The 17366-nt window shown below is 39.9% G+C and overlaps 1 protein-coding gene across 3 annotated transcripts in view; it reads left to right on the top strand.

Moving 5' to 3' along the window:
• Positions 1-17366, top strand: part of LOC137285155 (multidrug resistance-associated protein 1-like) — a 55523-nt gene that overhangs the window by 29309 nt on the left and 8848 nt on the right. Inside the window, exons 13-23 of one of the 3 annotated variants that reach the window (XM_067817380.1) lie at positions 402-548; positions 1375-1459; positions 2120-2186; positions 2775-2901; positions 4090-4266; positions 4646-4813; positions 5239-5440; positions 5621-5690; positions 5985-6192; positions 6430-6643; positions 15931-16241. In XM_067817380.1, coding sequence (XP_067673481.1) covers positions 402-548; positions 1375-1459; positions 2120-2186; positions 2775-2901; positions 4090-4266; positions 4646-4813; positions 5239-5440; positions 5621-5690; positions 5985-6192; positions 6430-6643; positions 15931-16241 — 1776 coding nt within the window. Of the gene's footprint in view, positions 1-401; positions 549-1374; positions 1460-2119; positions 2187-2774; positions 2902-4089; positions 4267-4645; positions 4814-5238; positions 5441-5620; positions 5691-5984; positions 6193-6429; positions 6644-7726; positions 8038-12639; positions 12951-15930; positions 16242-17366 lie in introns of all 3 variants that reach the window. The other 2 variants (XM_067817382.1, XM_067817381.1) reach the window with 2 other exon arrangements.

Raw genomic sequence — 17366 nt, 5'->3', positions numbered from 1 at the left:
AAAAGCAGTGTAAAACTAAGCTCTCTCAGTCACTCTTCAGTGTTGGGTTGCCAATTTTTCGGTCGATATTACACATGTAATTAGTAACTTTAGAGAGGCTTTCAATCAAATGTAGTCTTTGTTTGCAGAGAAAACATCACATGATTATCTCATAATGATAATTTATCAGGTTTATTATAGATAAGTTTATTTTGTTGAGAAGTTAGGCTTTTGCTTGTGACATTGAGATTTTGTTCTTGAAGAATACCAGCCAGTGAAGCATGAGCTGATTTTACATAATGGCTGGTCTATAATACAGACTGGTCTGAGTGTGTTACTTGTGGCAGGTATCTCAGTGTAGTAATCTGTATCAACATTTATTGACTGATTTCCTTTAAATGCTGCTTGTGAACTTTCCCTAGGTTTCCTTGACAACGTTCGCTGTGTACGTGATGTCAGACTCCAACAATGTCCTGGATGCAGAGAAGGCCTTTGTGGCTCTGTCACTCTTCAACATCCTCCGCTTTCCTCTGTCCATGTTGCCACAGGTCATCACAAACTTTGTTCAGGTCAGTTGAGGGTACAAACACCCTTTAACACTGCGTTAGTCACCATTTCACGTCATGCCACCTCGTGGCTAGTAATCATTAATGATGATCTGTTTTGTATATGATAATCCCCTACCACTGAGTCATGACTCACCAGGGGCAGTTTTGTACGCTCAAGTTAAGCAAATCAATGGCAGACCTGAGTCGCATTGAAATAATGTATAACTTTTGACACCCACCTGACATTATTCATTTGTTAAAGCAATCATTTTTCACTATGTTTGAAGTTATTTACATTTCAATTCACTATTTTTTATTTAATCTCAGAAACTATTTTATGCAATCTTGTGGAATCTGTATCAACAGTAGGATTAGGCGTTATAAGTGAGGAATGACATTTAGTATCAGATGTATTAGAAGCTGATATTTTCTTGGTTAAATGTGGGCATCATCTGTAACCTCAGTCTCTGGGAACCTAGTGTCAAAGCAGTAAAGTGTTGACAGAACCTTACAGATAAAGGTCATTAGAGTTATCTCCCCTAAGACAACCATTGTGATCTGTGCACATTTGTAGTCATGGGTGTTTGGCATTGATCTGAGCTAGCAGACTTGAACGTTGATTAAACTTGATTTGAATCTTTGAGGTGAACTTGACTCAGCAAAACCAACACTTATCTGACCATACCTTTAGATGTAGGTGCTGACGATCGATGTCCTTCCCAATAGTGTGAATATGTATGTATATAAGCTCACCTTGTAAGTGTTGTATTGTTTAATGGTGCCACCAGACACCAGCGACTATTAAGATGCAGGTTGTGATTTTGTGGTTGTCTTCTAATCCCAACAGGCCAGTGTGTCACTGAAGAGGTTGCAGAACTTTCTGCAGCTTGAGGAGCTGGACCCATCAGCGGTGCAGCGCAACCCCCCAGACAGTAAGTCTTACAGTCTCATGTCATCAGGGTATTACAGTTGCCACACATGAACCGCCTCTATACAGAATGTTGGGTGGTGTAGTGGCCTTGTGGTCAAAGCGTTTGGTTGTTCTGCTGAAAGACCAAGTTTGATTCCCCATGTGGGTACATTGTTTGAAGCCCATATCTGGTGTTCCTGGCTGTGATATTGGTGGAATGTTTGTGAAAGCAGCATAAAATCCATCTCAATGATATTTAAGGGTGTTAAAAGATCTTGTTTCCCTGTGTGACACGGGGTATACTGGTGTCTGATGGGACTATTCATGCTATACTGTGTGTGTAGTGTCTCAGAAGGCTTGCACTGGGACAGGATGAAATCATGGCTGGCTTTGATAAAGTAATTCATGCCATCCGCTGTTTCCTTATTGGCTGACAAGAAAAAGGATGATGATTGTTTGACGTAATTGTAACTGATTTTACACTGTTGTTTGTAGTTGATTTGTTTTACTGAAAAAGCTATCTGTTTCTGATGTTTATGCATTCACAATATACTTTGATATATTGTAGGGTTACATATGTGCCTGCCCTAATGTAAATCCCCACGGTGAAATTATGTCAGTTCCTAACTTTTTTGAAGATGTTTCCTCGCATGTTGATATATTGATAATACTTCTATTCCAGAGCTGGCTGTGAGTATTGACCAAGGCATGTTCACCTGGGACCCAGATGCTGCCACTACCCTCAAAGAGTAAGTAGTAATGAGAGTTGTCTCCCTGGAGAGACAGGGTAATTTGGTTGGGTTCATGTTGTTGTTGTCTTTAATGCATGTAGAGATTACACCTAATACTATAGGTGCTTGTGTTTCAACAAATTCTTGATGCAGTCTTTGAAAAGTTAGAACACCTCCACATAAATGCTGAGAGTGTCTTGGAGTTCAGTTAGGCCCCCTTTTGTTTATTTTTCTCAGAACGCATATTTTAGAATAAAATATTTTTACCTTGGTTATCAGTAAGAGATGTTAAACAATGTTGCTTGTTGTTTCCCTGCCTAACGTTCTATATTAAGGGTATAAAACAAGGAGTTGGAATTAGTATACTGTGTCTGGATAGGATCTCCATTTAACTGCTTCAAGGTGTTTCATGGACAAGTGATTTCAAACTGGTATTAAAACCAAATTATTTCAGACTAGTACAAGTAGCCACACTCACATACTCAAATGCATTTAGCTATGTACGCAAATGCGACATTAGACCCTATTTGCCCTCACCTCAGCAGTAATCAAATGTATGGTTTCCTGATCCATGAAAGAAAGTAACAGATAGTCGTCTGGTTTCAGAATCAACCTGTCTGTGGAGGAGGGGTCCTTGGTGGCTATAGTCGGGGCTGTCGGGACAGGCAAGTCTTCCCTGTTGTCTGCTCTCCTTGGGGAAATGGACAAGATTTCTGGCACAGTCAATGTCAAGGTCAGTGACTTGCAGCAATGGTTGACTATTTTTTGTAGACCTTCAGTGATTGAAGTAGGAATTGGACATTGTGGATGGAGAGGAGAGAACTTGGTGACTTGGTCAATTCGGAGTTCAAGTACACTGATAATGCTGAAGGCTGCTCACATGAATCATTTGATTGTCCATCCGAGTCTTAATTACTGTGAGACCCTGGATACCAGGACCCCAAAAACCTCCTCTGCCACTCAATTCTCATAAAAAACCCAATCTGTTATAAAAGTGACTGTCTATAACAGATTTTTGGTTTCATTTCCAGATGATAAATTTCTCTAATGAACTGACTAAATCAACACAAAATTGACTTTCTTATCCTCCGGAATCATTGATCTTCTGCAGATTGTGTGAAAATGAAGTGTCCCATGTGTTTTGACACGAGGTGAGGTCTGCTAATCATGATTACAAATGTAATGACCAGTCGGTGGGGTATTGCTGGTGATGAAAAAGCTTATATAACACTGAGTGAATTGCAGTTGGCAAATCAAAGCTACCATGCTGTGTTGGAAGTGATTTTAGTCCAGAAGTGTAAGCTCGCTACACCATTTGCAAGAACAAAGCCTGGCTGATAGAAATCCAGATATCCTTATATTCAGTTATCCATGTCATGTGTGGGTAAGCGATTGTGTCTGGATATCCGGGGTCTCACTGTATGTACAGCCTGCTAATACATTGTAGGACTATTGCTGAATGTAGTAGACAAACAGACACATGCATACATACAGACTACAGCTTGCAGACGGAGCGTTGGAGGTGTGAGCTTGTCAATAAGTGGTTATTGTTATCCATTTATTTTGTTTCATTGTGTTAAATTCATGTTCAGTATGAGTTGTTTGATTATTTACAGTCACCGGCTTGGACATTGTGGATTTCTGTTAACAGCTCCGCCAGTAGCTTTTGGTTGGAACTTGGAAAAATTTAGTCAAAACTGATGTCATTACTCATACATGTTTTGGTATTGATACTCTCTGAGAAGAATAATTTAGTGTTTGTGTACAATTAACTCAACTTACGATACATAACAGAACCTTGCGTAGACATCATAGTACAGCGTCATTACAGGTGTGGTTATATACCATAGTGTTAAGGTCCCAAACGCTGCTAGTTACGTTGGTATATGAGTAACATTTACTGTGGGTGTACATGTTTCAGGGCAGTGTCGCCTATGTATCCCAGCAACCCTGGATCCAGAATGCTACTCTGAAGGACAATGTCGTGTTTGGGGAGTCCGTTGATGAGGCAGCGTATAGAAAAGTGGTTAGAGCGTGTGCCCTGGAACCGGACATAGAGATGCTGCCTGCTGGAGACCAGACAGAGATCGGGGAGAAGGTGAGTGAGGAGAAGACATATTGTCCAGGAGGATAGTTGTTTATGTATGGTTGAGATGTCACAGATCCATACCAGTTGTGACTGTTCATCATTGCAGTGCTTAAATTTCACTATGTGTTCCAACTGTTGTCCAGTTTCGCAAGCTAATTTAGTTTCATTTCATTGTCTTTATGCAATCAGTTTTGGCTTTTTTCTCTTTTGATTAGCTTCATGGTTGTCAGCTAGGTGAGTGGAAGAGTTCAAAGTAATGTTATGGAAAACACTACACAATGTATTTTCGACTTTACTGAAGAAAATGGCCCTCTGACCACACCTCACCCTATACTTGCAACCCACCCTATACTTGCAACCCACCCTATACTTGATGTCCTGTTGACAGGGCATCAACCTGAGTGGTGGACAGAAGCAGCGGGTGGCTATAGCTCGGGCTGTTTACCAGGACACTGATGTGTATCTTCTGGATGACCCCCTTAGCGCCGTGGACTCCCATGTTGGCAAACACATCTTTGACCATGTGATAGGCCCCGATGGAATGCTGTCTGGAAAGGTTGATATTTGTGTCCTGCAATCATAATAATGTTTCATTTTTTTTCCCTGCAAAGACAGGGGAGATGACACTAAATTTCACATAACTTGGTGGGAAACTTGTAAATAGATAATACATTGCAATGACACTGTGTGTTAACTGATCTTCATCAGGAAGCAAAACTTTGCTGGTACAGCAATGTATCATGTGCATTCGGCTGCTTGTGTTTCATTTGTGCTTCTGTAGGGTCTTCTAAAGGCCCTAAACAGGTCTTAGATGTGGTTGTTGCCTGCAAGACTCTTTGAAACATTTCACTTTTTGAATGAAAGTTGATAATGAACACCTATGGAAAAAAGCCATAAATATATGCTTAGTTTTGGCACATATTTGGCCAACTTGTGTGTGTTATTGTCCAGCTTGTTATAGCCAAGACTTGTCTTTTCCAGACAAGAATTCTGGTAACCCATGGCATAAGCTACCTGCCGAAGATGGACAAGATTGTGGTTCTGGTTGATGGGAAGGTTTCTGAGGTTGGCTCATTCGGGGAGCTCATGGACCATGCAGGTGCCTTTGCTGAGTTCCTAAAGAACTACCTGCTTGACGAGCTGGAGGGTGATGACAAGACTGAGGAACTTGGGGAGATTGAAGGTAGGAACTTTTACAGCTTATACACCCATGCAGGTATGGCAACATGGAACTCTTGAGAATCTTTTGTAGTTAAGGTCAGCCTATGTCAGCCTATGCTTTTAATATATTTTTTGGCTTCCTCTTTACTCCTTTAGCACATTTGAAAATCAACAGATTTATGTTGCATTCTTTCATTTTCAGATGTGAGTTTTCGAGAAGACATCTTATCTCAGCTTGGTTCAGTACTGGAAGACACGAAAGATCTTCAGAGGTGAGGTTAGAGCATGTGTTCTTAGGTGTAGCTCACTTTGATTTGAGCTTATAATGACCACGGTTAACTATACTTTCATTGTCATATTTCAATTCCGTAGGTCGATGCTCATGTTTATATACAGATAATACATAGCTGGAATATTGCTGAGTGTTGGGTAAAACTCATCTCACTCACTCACCTTTTTTGCATAATTGAAGTTGCAGACCTGCATTCATTACAGTTTACTTATGTTACACAATTGCTTGACTAAGGTCAATAAATCAGTCACTCAATGCATGACTTTGTTTACAGACAAGTTTCAAAGATATCTGAGCGTATTCGTACAGACTCTGATCACATGCATGGCAGTAGCCACACCCTCAACTCCACTCATGATACCAGACAGAAGTCAGACCACCCACTTGCTGCTAACAGCAAGGTCAAGGTCAATGAAACAGAAGCAGATGACAAGAAACCAGAAGATAAACTCATACAGGCAGAGGGAGTGGAGACAGGCAGGGTAAGCTGTTAGACTTTTGCCAGTAGTTTTGTACATTTCTCATGTTAGGGTAATGCAAGACACTTGTTATGGATGCGCAGCTTCTTTATTGTATGCACACAACGTTTCTTTTCTAATCCCAAAGATCCAGATTGATGTCATGCTCCATATTCCCAAGTGCTGCCTTAAACAAAGAACCTGCCCACCTTCAGTCGGCACTTAAGTTGTCATGTCAGTGACCTCTGTTTCTGTGTGCAGGTGAAGTTCCGTGTGTTTATAGCCTACATCAAGGCTGTTGGGCCCGTCCTGTCAGCTGTCATCCTTCTCTTCTACCTCCTGTACAATGCTGCCAACATTGGCTCCAACGTCTGGCTCAGTGACTGGAGCAATGACGCCCAGAGGTACAACCACACTGACCCCGCCCAGCGTGACATGAGGCTTGGCGTGTATGGAGCTCTAGGATTTTCCCAAGGTAATAAACCATAATGCTCTATCTGGGGATTCTAGGTTAGAACTGCTCCCCTAGTACCAATATCTGCCACAAGAGGCAACCCGTGGTCAAACTCCGCAACATGGCTCATGCTTGTCACCATCTTATTAAGGCACTGGATGTTACGCAGTCAGTTTTATCACTGCTTCATATTTTACAGATTTGATTACAGTCTACCTTCATACAACTTGATATTACTGATAGCAGTTTTAAACAACAAATAGAAGTAACATGGAGAATATCTTTGAACAATTCCCTGGATACAGTTGTGTTGGGTACAGTTGTGTCCCCTTAGCATGTCAAGAACCTGTGATTTTGTGGGTTTAATGCCCACTTCACCCTGATTAAAGTTCTAGGTTTGTCAGCTCTTTTAATGCCCAACTGCATTACTTGGGGGCTCTCTTTGACAAAAGATTAACTAACTCGTGGTGATAAAAGTGGCTTATATACACGTGGCTGCTGAGTCAGTCCCAGGTTTCCTTTTAGAGGTGGTATAGTGGTCAGGTCAAAGGTCACAGGTTGAGCATTTGACATTGATACTTAAGGGTTGGAAATATGCAGTGCATAGAAATCAAGGATGTATATTAGAATTTATTGAAGTGTTGAGTAATTGAAGGTTAAAAACAAGCAATGAATGCAAATCACATACACCACGGAATTGTTTAGGTCAGCGTCAAATGTGTTCCACCACATATCGCTGTTTATTGATTTGTCGACTTGCTGTAAACAGTGTATCTGTTGTGGAAAGAATCTTGAGACATTTCATACTTTTGGAAAAGAGTTGTAGCCACTTTTATCAACACCATGTTGGTCATGTCACAGATCAGTATGATATCTCAACACATTGACATTACTGGAAGACTTGAAGTCACTGGGAGACAAGGATGCTCCTGGTCTGTTGTCTCTAACTGATTTCCTGTCAACTGAGAATGATTTTCTTGTAATCTACCGGATAACAATGTTGATGCATGTCACAAGTAGCCTTCATGGCGTACATACAGTACTGTGGTAAGAGCATGCTGTTTCACCCATGTTATCTACATAAATGAGAATGCTTTGTTTCAGGTCTCACCGTGTTTATTGCAAGTGTAGGGCTCTACCTGGGCCATATACGGGCGGGGCGGACACTGCACAGTGATATGTTGGACAATGTATTCGCCTCTCCCATGTCTTTCTTTGATACTACTCCTCTTGGGCGGGTTCTCAATCGATTCGCAAAGGACATTGACGTTGTAGATGTTTTACTGTCACAAACGTCATTTCATCTCATCGTCAGCATCTTTGCTGTCATATCAGTCATTATAATCATCAGCTGGACGACTCCATTGTTCCTCAGTATGATGGTGCCTCTCAGTATCCTCTACATGGTAGTGCAGGTCAGCTGACATCCAAGGACAGTGATTGGCTGAGAGGTGTACATTGAACTCGGTAGTCTGTTCATTATAGCTTTTGTTCAGAATGACCAAAATTAGGATGTATGTCATAATTTTGGAGTTCACTTTGAAACTCTTGGGTCTTATTTGAATAGTGACATGAATTTGGTTTGACTATGATGGCCAACAATGAGCTGATTGGGAATTGCAGTTCTCCCTGATGTGTCTAAAACTGCAATAAATGTCATGGACTTTACTACTCAGAGACTCTCAGCAACAGTTCACTATGGATGTACTTGCAGTGTGGACAGGACTATGTGAAGGCGTCAGTGTACACCTCTCTCAATTGCTGTCATGCATATACAGTTATAGAACGTGTAGCACGCTGCTCGGCGGGACAGTTGATAACTGCTTTAAACCAGCTGTACTGCATTTGGCTCCACTCTGCTTCAGATTTGTTACTGGTGATATGTACAGTTAACTCAAGATATATCATATCAGAGCATGAAGTATTACAGTCTTGTGAGATTGCTGCATTGATTGGGGCTTCCCTCCAGTAAGAGACAGATATGCCAACTTATGATTGAAAAACCTTTCAAACTCAAATGATGCATGGTGTCTTGTAATGTATTCCAAAACTTAATGAAATATTGCTTTATTCAGATCTATTAATATTTCCTAGATGATATCACTGCAATGAAATTTCAGCACCACACTTAATACATTATAGAGTCATTGGTAACCATGACATCACAAATTAAAGGTATTGGTTATCAATTTCCCCTAGAAGTGATACCCATGGGCTTCCCAAGTCTTTTGTTTTAGTTAGATGAAAACATGAAATACAAGCTCTTCCTTCATTCATATGAATAACAAGTTACTGTATGTCACGAAAATTTTGTGTCATATATTTGCAAGTGGCGATCAAGACATATTTCCATCATATTTGCGCGACTTTGCCTAATTTTCAAAAATAGATTGCAACTGAAAGTTCCACCTAAAGTAAATCCAATCACATAATAAATGTTTTTGCTAACCTTGAACTGAGCTCAGCAGTGGAATCGGTGATGTTATCATAAAAACAATACACACTGCATAGGTCAGGTAAGCTTTAAACTGTGATGAAAACTGTGATGTGATGAAAACTGTGATGAATGATCAGTTAATGCACTGGCATACTCAGAAAGTGTCGGCGACTTTGACAGACAATGACGTCACCAAAGCTGTTGATCTCCGTATAAATGTGATACAACCTATCCATGCACGTGAATGGTGTCGGCCTACCAAACGATCTCTAATGACAAAGAATGATTATAAAGAGATAGTGAGACGTTACTTGTTAATTGTGTATTTTGTTTGGCCAGCAAATTGCATCATGACAATTTTGTGAGTTTAAGTCATTCACAGTTTTCACAATTTTTAACATAGATTTCAAGTTTCAAACATTTTGCGCGTTACAGTAGGAAATAAAGATCACATGGATACAATTTTCATGATCACTGGTAGAGGGTCTTTGTGTTGACTTGCAATTTCTGCTATGTACAGTGCATTTTGCATATCAGCTGAAGTTTATGAAGGCTGTATAGAGGGTTGAATCTGTCCTGTTCAGATCCTCTACTCTTAATACTGGCAGTTTAAGTTGTCATAATACAAACTGCACAATACATCTGTCATCTGATGGTAGGAGTCACATGGCTGTATTGTACAAAATCGTCAGAGTTTAGGGCTCACTCTGCTGGATGTTAACAGATACTAATTGTAACTTTGGTGGTCTGGTCTTAACATCATAACAAAATACTAGTTTGGAAAGTTGGCACGTTGGTATTGGGGAAAGTTGGCACGATGGTATTGGGGAAAGTTGGCAGCACTGCCATACATCCCAGGTGACACTTGAGGTCGTCCACATTTCTGACCATGCTTTGTTTCAGGTTTCGCCGTGTTTATTGCAAGCATAGGGCTCTACCTGGGCCATATATGGGCGGGGCGGACACTGCACGGTGATATGTTGGACAATGTATTCGCCTCTCCCATGTCTTTCTTTGATACTACTCCTCTTGGGCGGGTTCTCAATCGATTCGCGAAGGATATTGACGTTGTAGATGTTTTGCTAGCACCAACGATAAATGACCTGGTCACCAGATTCGTTGCCGTTTTGGCTGTGGTTTTCATCATCAGCTGGACAACGCCATTGTTCCTCAGTGTTATGCTGCCTCTGATTTTCCTCTACATGATAGTGCAGGTCAGGTGACAAGGGCTTTCAGTGATTGGCTGAGAGGTGTACATTGATAGACTACCATGTTTTGAACCCTTTGAGCTAATTTGATTTTGTGTTCGTATCCTTCAGTTGTATTATGATAAATCCAGCGTATCAAACTCCAGCAGAATCAACGTGACTCAGAGCATCAAGTTTTTTTACTCATTCTAATTGACTGACCAGAATTATATGTGACTCTGGCATCATATAGTGTAATACCCATACAATATCCACAAAAAAAGCAGAATTGGGACAGTTTTAATTAAATTATTTATTTAAATTAATTAATTTAATTATATTAATTTTAAATTAAATTAAATTAAATTAAATATTAATATTAGATTAATTAATTTAATTATAGCAGATGACTTTGATATTGCCTGTCTGTAAATTTATATGTGGCAAATGTGGTTGTACTATGAATTCCCTCAGTAAGCTGGTGGCATTTTACAAGTTCATATGTGTGAATTGTGAAATATTCATATGCTGTTTCTGTAGTGTGATTGAACTTATTAATGGAAGAAAACTGATTGATAACTGCGGTGAGGTGTTCTATTTCAATGGCTGGGTTTGTTTCCCAGAAAACTCTTCTCCCCAGATCTTACATTGCAACACAATGTTGTGGGATTTTGACTCCCAGACTTCTCTACTGGCATGACACTGCATGACACTTCCTATTTTACAGTGTTATATGCAGGCATCAGTGTACACCTCTCTCAATGGCTGCCTGTCTTGCATAGTTACAGGAACATTAGCATCATCCTCTGCTAAGCCAACTGCATCTGCTTGATGTATCCAACCATTACTTACGCTTTTATCTCCACTCACATACACAGTTTCTAATCATATCCTCTATTCTCTTCAAGGGAAATTAGTTCGTTGAACTCTTTTACACTTAAAACTCTTTTTACTGGTAGTTACAGATCTGAAAAAGTTTATTTTTGATAAATGAAATCTTATCCGTGTGTTTTTTGTCGAACAGATAATGCCAGATCCAGTATTGGAGACATTTAATGGCTTGTGCTTGTGTTTGATATCACACAATATACAGGAGAGGTTGTCCTCCCTGTCTGTGGCTGTGATCTACAATCATGGAATGTATTGCATAAGTAGAGATTACTATACTCGGGACTATTACAGACATGACTTGCATGAGACGGGAGTAACCATGTAAGGTTGATTTAAGTGTTGCAGTAATGCGTTATACTATGGTCATCCAGCTTACTGTTTACCAACAACATATTCAGTCTGTCATCACACCATGGAGACATGAAATATACATTCATAGACGTGGAACTCAGTCTCTCATAGACATGGAACTCTGTCTCTCATAGACGTGGAACTCTGTCTCTCATAGACGTGGAACTCTGTCTCTCACACAGGTTTTACACCAGTTATCTGAAAAATGGGTTTTCCATGATAGGTGTGTTGAAAACTACATTTCGGCACCTGTCTTGTTGAATGCATATGTTATGAAAACCTGTTTCTGTGTCTGATATGCTAAGACTTCTCATGCAACAGTATGATAGAGTTTACGGATACTGATGTTATTTTTTGAAACCAGTGAGTGTGACATAAGTAATTCATCATGTCATATGGCAATATGGCTTCAGTGTAGATAGAGACAGTTACATCTCATGCCCACTCATTCACTAGCCCGTTCACAGACCGACTGACTGATTGATTCACTCACTCACTCACTCACTCACTCACTCACTCACTCACTCACTCATCCGTTTTAACTGGAGCACCAAGTTGTAGAACTTACCTTGTGGAAGCATCAGGTCCTGTGGCAGTGTTTCATAGAATGTTGTCTCTAACAGGAAGGGCAGAGATGCCAACCTCTACGATTTTATTATATTGTTGCTACTAATTTGGGCCTCAAACTATGCCAATACAATTGCATTAGAAATTTTACGAAATTTGAGGAAAATTCATGAAAAATTGCATATGCAGAAAAAACATATATTTTGAATACTAATTTTATGGTCAAACTTGAAACAACTATTTGCAACACTTTTGGGTTGCCAACTCCGTCCTTGAAGAAGTTCAAAATGTGACCATATCAAACACATTTATAATGCTGATAGCAGTCTGCTTGGGACAATCGAGAATCAGGTTTTATGTTCATGTTTGATCATGTACTGTGGCTCTCATAGTAATCTCATGAACATGGACTGATTTTCATAAGGAGTTTGACCATGTGTGGTACTTTCATGTTTTATGTGGCATTGATTTCATCACTGTTTTGTGGGGTTTGACGGGTTCTTCACTGGCAACTAATAATTTTCAGAGACTGTTAAAAGATGGCGTATGAGGTAAATACTATCCCCTTGTTCCTGTGTCCCCAGGGCTGCTGATAATGGCATGTGCGCTGGCAACTCAGATTTCGGGAATTGCTGCCTCTCGGAATCTACATCATGAAGTCATTGTGTCTCTGCTCAACACCCCACTCTCATACTTTGACCAGACGCCAATTGGCCGAATCATGAACAGATGTTCTGATGATATTGCTGAACTCGACCTTGTAATGCCCTTCACAATAAGGTCAATGTTCAATGTAATTTTGGGTGCTGTTGGATCATCTGTCATCATCTTGTACACGACTCCCTTAGTGGCTGTTGCCATCCCTGTTGTTGTCATTGTCTATGTTCCTATCCAGGTAGGACTGAGTTGAGTGTGAAGGTCATGCATGTTTTGTCAAGATGATTGCAGATCCGAGCTAATTCAGCTTTTACACTGAGTTGCCTCACATTGATCTCTCCAGTAATTCACTGGTCACTTTTGGTTTGGTGTTTTATCTGCAATGTTTGAATTTGGGTTTTGACTAAACTGGAGCCTAAGTATGAGATTTTGACAGTGGATATTGTTTGGGATTTTGTTCTTTATTGTTAGTAACGGACCTGGGGTGCAGGGTACATCATGTGACAAAGGAAAATGTGCAGGACGTTTCAAACAGTAATCTTTGAAATGTTCCATACTTATGCTTGGCATTTATACTGTCCCTATCCTATGCCTTTGCAACCATGAGCTTATTTAATGCTTGAGAAACAGTAAAATAATGCTTGACACGAAAGTTAATATGAAAAGCACTGTGGTTTAGGATGTTGACAGGAAACCATGAATAATTGGATTAGATCAGAAAGATTAGTTAAGATGTTGCCTCTTTTGAAAATTACATGGTTTGACATGTTAAATATTGTTTTATCTGAGTTTTGAAGTCTGTGAACTCATATAGGTTAATCAGAGGTAGCAGTTTCCAGAACAGCTGCTCTAGATACAGATGACTGTTGTACTTCATCAGAGACGGATTAGAAACAAAATATTGTTCGATATGAAAAATGACAGTTTTCATTATGCATATCATTTTGTGAAACATGCTTGCTACATTTAATGACAAGTTAACACTTTTCATTCATGACTTTCTTGAGCTTATAAAAAATTAGGACCTTCACCACATTTTATCAAACATTCATCAACCAACCAATGTTATGTATATGTGTGTGCAGAATGGTTTCCAAATCATCAAAATCATGTTGAATGGTGAATGTGTGAGTCATGATACCAGAACTACTGTTTTACGCAGGTTACAATGCAGTCACATGTCTGCTCCTCCCCTTTACATGGTGTGCTGGGGTAGCCTAGTAGTTCAAGTGTCTCCTTGTTCTATGCTGTGACATTGCTGAAATATGGCTAGTAGTAGTGAAACTAACATTTCTTGTGGGCAGTTCAGTTTTCACAATAGTAATCTTTGACAGCATGACTACATGAATCCCTTCAGGGTACTGATACCCTTCTTTATAACATTTGGAAGATCTACCAGAGACACATACACCAGCTGATTCTTTCTTGAAGACTTTTTGTGCAAGTCCAACATAAAATAGTAATTGCCCTGGGGCATGTCAGAATCCTTTAACTGAGTTCCTATTTCCATGATTTTCTAGATGGTTCTGGACTGCTGGTGGTATAGCCATGGTGTGGTTTTCCATGAATGGCATCACTTCAGGCTTCCACTGATGTGATGTGATATGATTTGAACACTGTTCACGCAGCTTCAGTATCTTATAAAAGATGATGTTGTTAGCATGTCATGGCAAGGTCAAGGTCATGGGATAGGACAAAGACATATAAGACAAAGTTGTAAAATGTTTGTTGTGACATGTTGTCATACACTGAAACAGTATCACTAACACTGACTATTCGTCGTCTCTGAAAGGTCTTGCTTTTGAAAAGGTTTTATTTACTGTCTTGGTAAGGGCAGGGTAGCATTATCATGTTTGGAAAATGTCAGATTTTAATGTATCATGACTTCAACTGCCATGAAATTTGATCCAGCTTCAAAAGGTGTTAGTGACGTGTCTTTCAAAGGTCAAAGGCACCCAAGGTCTATAAGAAATTGCTAATAGTGTAACTTATATAAGTTGCCTATTCCTTTTGTATTGTTGCCCTCAGCAGTGGATATATTTCAGTACTAAGAGCTTGTGACATTGTAGCTTGACATACCACTACTTGTTGCCCTAAAAATAAAATATCATCAGGTTGTTGGTGCTTGTAACTGTGGTATGAGCAATAGAAGCATGATACTTTCTCATTTGAAGTTCTACAGCACAAACCAAGTGTTTTGTTCAAACCAGGAAGTGACATCAGACAGGAAACATGTGCTTTGGGTTTTAGTGCAAAAGTACTGATACTTTTCAAAATTACAAACTATGTGATGGTTTTGTTAGGGTGCTAGGTTTTCCTTAGGCTTTCCTAGTGGCTATGAATTCTGTATGAGGAAACATCTTCAGCATATGCTGAAGTAAAACAAGACATCTCAAGACTCAGGAATTGTCATGCTTATGTCAGTGAGACCTTAGTTATGGCAGGAATCTGTGAAGGTCCTGGGCAGAATAGGTCTTCAGCAACCATGCGTGCAACAAAAGGCGGCTATGCTTGTCTTAAGAGGCGATTAACTGGATCAGGTGATTAACTGGATCAGCTGACTTGGTTGACACATCATCGGTTTCCAGTTGTGCAGGTCAATGCTCGAACTGTTGATCACTTGATTGTCTGGTCCAGACTCAGTTATTTACAGACCACTACCATATAGTTGAAATATTGAGTGTGGCATGAAACTATCCTCACTCACTCATTAGGTATTGCAGGAGCCCATGAGGATTCTGGGTTAGAATTGAGTCACCAGCATTCTGTACTAGGTGTAGGAGGTTACTGAACATGGAGGGAATTCTTGGGTAGAAGACTTTATTGTTCGTAGACATACAGGATCCTTCATGAATCCAGTAAGAAGTAAACCTTAGCTACCTATGTTAGTCATAGGAGTTGACTTAACACATCCCTGGTGATACTGGTTTGACCGATACAGGTTGTTGGAATTCCAGGTTGGAATACATCCTGGTAACCTATGCTGCTTGTAACAGGTGTCTTAACTGATTTGATTGTCAGGCCTGGTGTATTTGTTGGTAACATCATCATACCCCAGTCGTGTAGATGCATGCTGATGAAGTCCTTGAGATTTCTTTACGGTCAGGTGTTATATACCAGGAATATTGTTAAGTACAGTACAACACTCAGTGAATTGTTACACTTATGAGTATAATGCCTAACACTAATAACATTACTTCCACATTTAATTTCTGCAGGTGTCTTCATATTTTTTGGAACACTGATTCGTACAATTGGGGCAAGAGATGCATCCAAAATTCTGCATTTGAGTTTCCTAAAGAACATCTTGAAATCACCCATGAGCTTCTTTGATACGACCCCTCTGGGTCGGATTGTGAACCGATTCAGCAAGGACGTTGATGGCGTTGACGTGACCATCCCCTCAGTGATTCACATGTGGCTGTACTGCCTCCTACATGTGATAAGCACCCTGATTGTAATATCCATCAGCACGCAGCTGTTTCTCGTTGTCATCATCCCCCTGATGTTTCTGTATTACTTTTTACAGGTAATTAGTTGTATGGGAAGTAGTTGGGAATGTTAAAGTTGCTTCTCTAACCATTATGGTTGCATTTTGGATTGATTTTGTGCTTTTGTTCTCGTGCCATGCTGCATGGTTGTTGTGTTTTTCAAGGGTGCATGGCTTTGTGATTATTTTCACATTTTCTTTGCTTTTCATTTTGTTTTATGTTTGCATATTTTGCATATTGTCTAGCACAGTTTCTAATATACACCTTAGTTCTTAGTTAAATTGTATGCAAAATGTTAGAATGTAGTTTTCCAAGAGATATGGTTAGTTTTGATAAATTACGTGCTGACATTCCTCAGCATGCAGTGCATACACAGAAATGATGATACATCCCCCAACACTCACTTCATACACAGAAATGAAGATACATCCCCCAACACTCACTTCATACACAGAAATAACAATACATCCCTCAACACTCACTTCATACACAGAAATGACGATACATCCCTCTACACTCACTTCATACACAGAAATGACGATACACCCCTCAACAGTCACTTTATACACAGAAATGACAATACATCCCTCAACACTCACTTCATACACAGAAATGACGATACATCCCTCAACACTCACTTCATACACAGAAATGACGATACATCCCTCAACACTCACTTCATACACAGAAATGACAATACATCCCTCAACACTCACTTCATACACAGAAATGACGATACATCCCTCAACACTCACTTCATACACAGAAATGACGATACATCCCTCAACACTCACTTCATACACAGAAATGACGATACATCCCTCAACACTCACTTCATACACAGAAATGACAATACATCCCTCAACACTCACTTCATACACAGAAATGACGATACATCCCTCAACACTCACTTCATACACAGAAATGACAATACATCCCTCAACACTCACTTCATACACAGAAATGACGATACATCCCTCAACACTCACTTCATACACAGAAATGACGATACATCCCTCAACACTCACTTCATACACAGAAATGACGATACATCCCTCAACACTCACTTCATACACAGAAATGACGATACATCCCTCAACACTCACTTCATACACAGAAATGACGATACATCCCTCAACACTCACTTCATACACAGAAATGAC

The sequence above is a fragment of the Haliotis asinina genome, chromosome 5 (assembly GCF_037392515.1).
Source record: "Haliotis asinina isolate JCU_RB_2024 chromosome 5, JCU_Hal_asi_v2, whole genome shotgun sequence".
In the NCBI taxonomy this organism is placed as follows: Eukaryota; Metazoa; Mollusca; class Gastropoda; order Lepetellida; family Haliotidae; genus Haliotis; species Haliotis asinina.
Note: the sequence above shows the minus strand (reverse complement) of the source record. Positions and strands in the feature narration are given on the sequence as shown.